The 3696-nt window shown below is 43.0% G+C and overlaps 1 protein-coding gene across 1 annotated transcript; it reads right to left on the bottom strand.

The window, feature by feature from the left end:
• Positions 1 to 991: 991 nt before the first annotated feature.
• Positions 992 to 2767, bottom strand: LOC104461372 (chromosome unknown open reading frame, human C3orf33; the record flags this gene model as incomplete). The annotated part of the gene is made up of 3 exons (XM_010072935.1): positions 992 to 1258; positions 1732 to 1892; positions 2614 to 2767. Coding segments are annotated over 3 exons (582 nt in total), but the record flags the coding sequence as incomplete, so codon positions are not given.
• Between the last annotated feature and the right edge of the window lie 929 nt (positions 2768 to 3696).

Raw genomic sequence — 3696 nt, 5'->3', positions numbered from 1 at the left:
AGAAATAAAATCTGCACAACAATTCACTTTAAATAAATATTGGGACTGTGGAAGGTTAAACAAAGGTCAAGTGCTTGCTGTATAAAATGTAACAATGAACATAAGAAATTCAATCTTTATTCTGAGAATATTTACAAAATAAATAATAACACACTCTCATATACTTAACACATTTCAAAAATAAGAATTTAAGTTCTTGGCACAGTAAGGTCCATCTTTTCAAATTTCCTGTTAAAGTTTCATTTTCATCTAATGTAGGTATTTATAGAACCATCAGGAAAAACAGCACAGGTTTTTCCTCTTCAGGTGAAAATTCTAGAAGTTTGGATCACTGACATATTAGTTTATATTTGTTGATATACCAAGTGACTTTTTTTTTTCCCCCAATAAACTTTAGTTGTTCTGACCTTATCAGCTTCTTAAGATCAGCCATAACAAATTACCTTTTGTATCGGTAACAATGCAAGCCATTATTCAAGATGAAAGACTTTTAAAACACAAATTACACTCAAAAGTAGTATAAGAATATAATTCTAACAAAACTCGTGTGTGTAAATGTACCACGAGCTTTGTAAAGACCTGAAATGGAGCTTCCGAACCAACATGGGCTACACAGTAATGACATGTGACAGAGAAGCACTAAAGGCCGTCCACTGTGAGCTAACACCCTGCACCTCTTAAAAACCAGACTGTCGGCTGCTTTCACTAGTTGGTTAACACAGCTGTGTGGGTATTCAGCAGGGGGAAAACTGGACAACTAATTTAGGACATTTTTGTGGAAAAGTTTGGCTTCAAAACATTTTAATTCATGGCCTGCACGCTGCTGCTCAATTTCACTCCCGTACCAGTGATAATACAGCATTAAGTAACTACAGGTTCTCTGTTCAAGACGGGGACCCTCATGGCACTTTTTTATCCTAAACCTCTACTTTATATAAAGCACACAACATCCGTAACTGGCATTCCTCCAAACAAATCTCCCATTTTACCCTTACATGGAGTTTCTTAACCAGTTCACAAACTGTTTCAGCGTCTGCACAAATTTATTGTTGCTTATCTGATCTCTAATTCTTTCAGAGTAGCTTTCTTCTTTCCATATTCCTTTACTTTTCTTCAAGGCCCTCAGCTCTGCTCCAAGCAGCCTTTTGTGAAGTTTCCAGTACATTCGGGAATCATGGTGTAGTCCTTCTATCCGTGCTGCTCTGCCCAGCCCTTGTCTCAAGATCTCTTCATTTAAGCACACGCTGAGAAATCGACCCTACAGAAAGGCACAATACATACAATATTCACTTCACCTTTATAACAGTTTTATTTATTTTTTTGTGCGAACTCCCTCTGAGATACAAATAAACTTCTGGCTAAATCTGCGCTCTGGCAGAAGGAGTTAGAAGTTAAGAGGAATGCAGCCGACTGTTAAAACCTGACGCTAATGCAAGACTTTTGTGAGAGAACACTCGATGGACTAAACATCAGGGTGACCAGAACGGCATGATACAGCCTAGCACCATCTGCCAGAGAAATACACTTGTGCCATGGATCAGTCTGCAAAAATACCAGTCTCGAAATCAGATTTACAGATACAACATTTAAAATTAATATCTAGATAAACTATAAATAACAACATTCCTTAAACGTACTGAGATAGCTGAATGGTGTAACTACAGTCAAACTCAAAACTGCAGATAAAAGTCAATTTTTGTCACAAAAGTCAATTTTTGTCACTGTATTTACCTTATTGACTAAAACAAGGCACTCGAGTGCCAAGTCGTCCCTTCCGAGAAGCTGGAACCACACCATCTGTTGGGGTTTCAACTCCCGCTGCAGCCAGGCCATGCCGCTCGGAGCCAGCTCCACCCCAGCGAGCCGCACCAGCAGCAGGCCTTGCGGCTGCCCTGATGAGAGGGAGAGAACTTTGTTACCCAGTGCAGCAGAGGAAGTTTTCTGCTTTGCACAGACCCTCAGCTGTTGGTAGTTAATTTATTCCCATGGATTAAAAAAAAAAAAATTAAAAATAACCCATTTTAGTTCCCCAAAGCACTACTGATTTGCAAATACGAATTTGGTCTCATCTCTCCTTCAGTAAAAAAATTAATTGCATAAATGGCTGAAGCTACTTTGCTTCGTTCTGCATACAAATAGAACTGCTTTCATTATCAGTCACTATTGTTTTATCTGAAGGGGCAGTAGCAACAGGCAAGAAGCATCAGCACCTGCAGCGATGTGCAAAGCACGTGTGTGACTCACAGACTTGAGGGACAACTTCTGCAGAGTCACAGAAAAGCTGTCCACCAGAAAGGGTTTTGCGGGTGTAGCTGTCAGGTCTTCACCCACAAATAAAAGCGCAATCCAAACAGTCTTCCTGCCAGGAATGGGCTGAGCTATGCAAGCAAAGGAACTGCCTGCGTGCGAGCTTTTGCTGCCAGAAAAATATCATGATAATGATGTCAACCGTCTTTCTTACTCCCAGGTTTCCCACCTGTAAAGCACAGGGAGGCCAACAGGCAGAGCCGCAGCTGTAACCGAACCTCTTAGCCTCGCCGCTGCCTCTCCTCTGCGCAGTTAAGAACAACATCATGTCACCCCTGCCCTTGCTCTTCACCTCCTTTTACTCACATTTTCTCTGGATCGCTGTGATGAAGGGAATGCTGATGGGAATGTGTTCAACTTCCAGACCTTTCTCAGTCACGTGATGTAATTTTCCCCGCAACTTCACGTTCTTCTGTACAAACTCCACAGGTATATCCAGAGCGCCTGTGAACTTTGTTGTCTATTGATGGCAAGAAGAGCAAGACAAAGTTTAAAAAAAAGTGTAGAGCGGTTACAATCACATTAAATCCAACTTCTTTGAATAGTTTGGCAAATTAGAGATCTATTACTAGCGTGGGCAAGGGGATATATATATTTTTGAACAGTAATCGGCTGCAGAAGCCGCTATGTGCCAGCCTTTCCCGACACTTCTGATGTTCCGTTTCACAGGACTTGCAACATCAGGGGCGGGCAGGAAAGCAAGGTTTACAGAAAGAACAGAAACTGATGTTTTTTGAGCAATGCATATTGATGTTCACTTGATTCACTGCGAAAAGAGTGTGTTACAGGTGTCCTGAACGGTGCTGGAGCAGGGGTGGAAGGAAGCCACGGCATGTCTGGAGACACCAGCCAAGAACAGACAGGCTGAAAACAAAGGCAGAGCGGGGAGGACAGGAACAACCCGGACTGTGATAAAGGAGCAGGAGAGGAGAGGGACAAAGGCAGGTGTACACCTCTGAAAAGATCACGAGGAGATTAAATGTGATACCACAGCCACCGATTAACGGGAGGATTCAAAGGGACAGTTACGTGCTCACACGGGAAAACTCAGCTGAGTGGCAGCAAGGGCTTGGCCAGCAGCAGCAGCGCAGGAATGGAGCGGCCGCTGGTTTGGGGGGCGGAGGGAGAAAGAGAGGCATCGGGGATGGCGAAACACCCTGAATTTAAGATTCTAACACGTGGAGGTCTCGCTGTAAGAAGCTTTTTGTAGAACACTGACCTACACAACTGTGAGAAGTACCAATCTGCTCACGTACCACTGCTGTGACACATCAGCCCTTGGGGGAAATAAAAAACCCAAAACACCATGACTGAGCTCAAAGACCTTGTGCTGTGTGTTATTTATTCGGTAAACCTTCCCATACGTGGGCGCAAGGGCTCCCAGCAGGA

The sequence above is a fragment of the Pterocles gutturalis genome, unplaced genomic scaffold (genome assembly GCF_000699245.1).
Source record: "Pterocles gutturalis isolate BGI_N339 unplaced genomic scaffold, ASM69924v1 scaffold44812, whole genome shotgun sequence".
Taxonomy (NCBI): Eukaryota; Metazoa; Chordata; class Aves; order Pterocliformes; family Pteroclidae; genus Pterocles; species Pterocles gutturalis.
The sequence above is the reverse complement of the archived record's forward strand: the minus strand, read 5'-3'. Positions and strand labels throughout refer to the sequence as shown.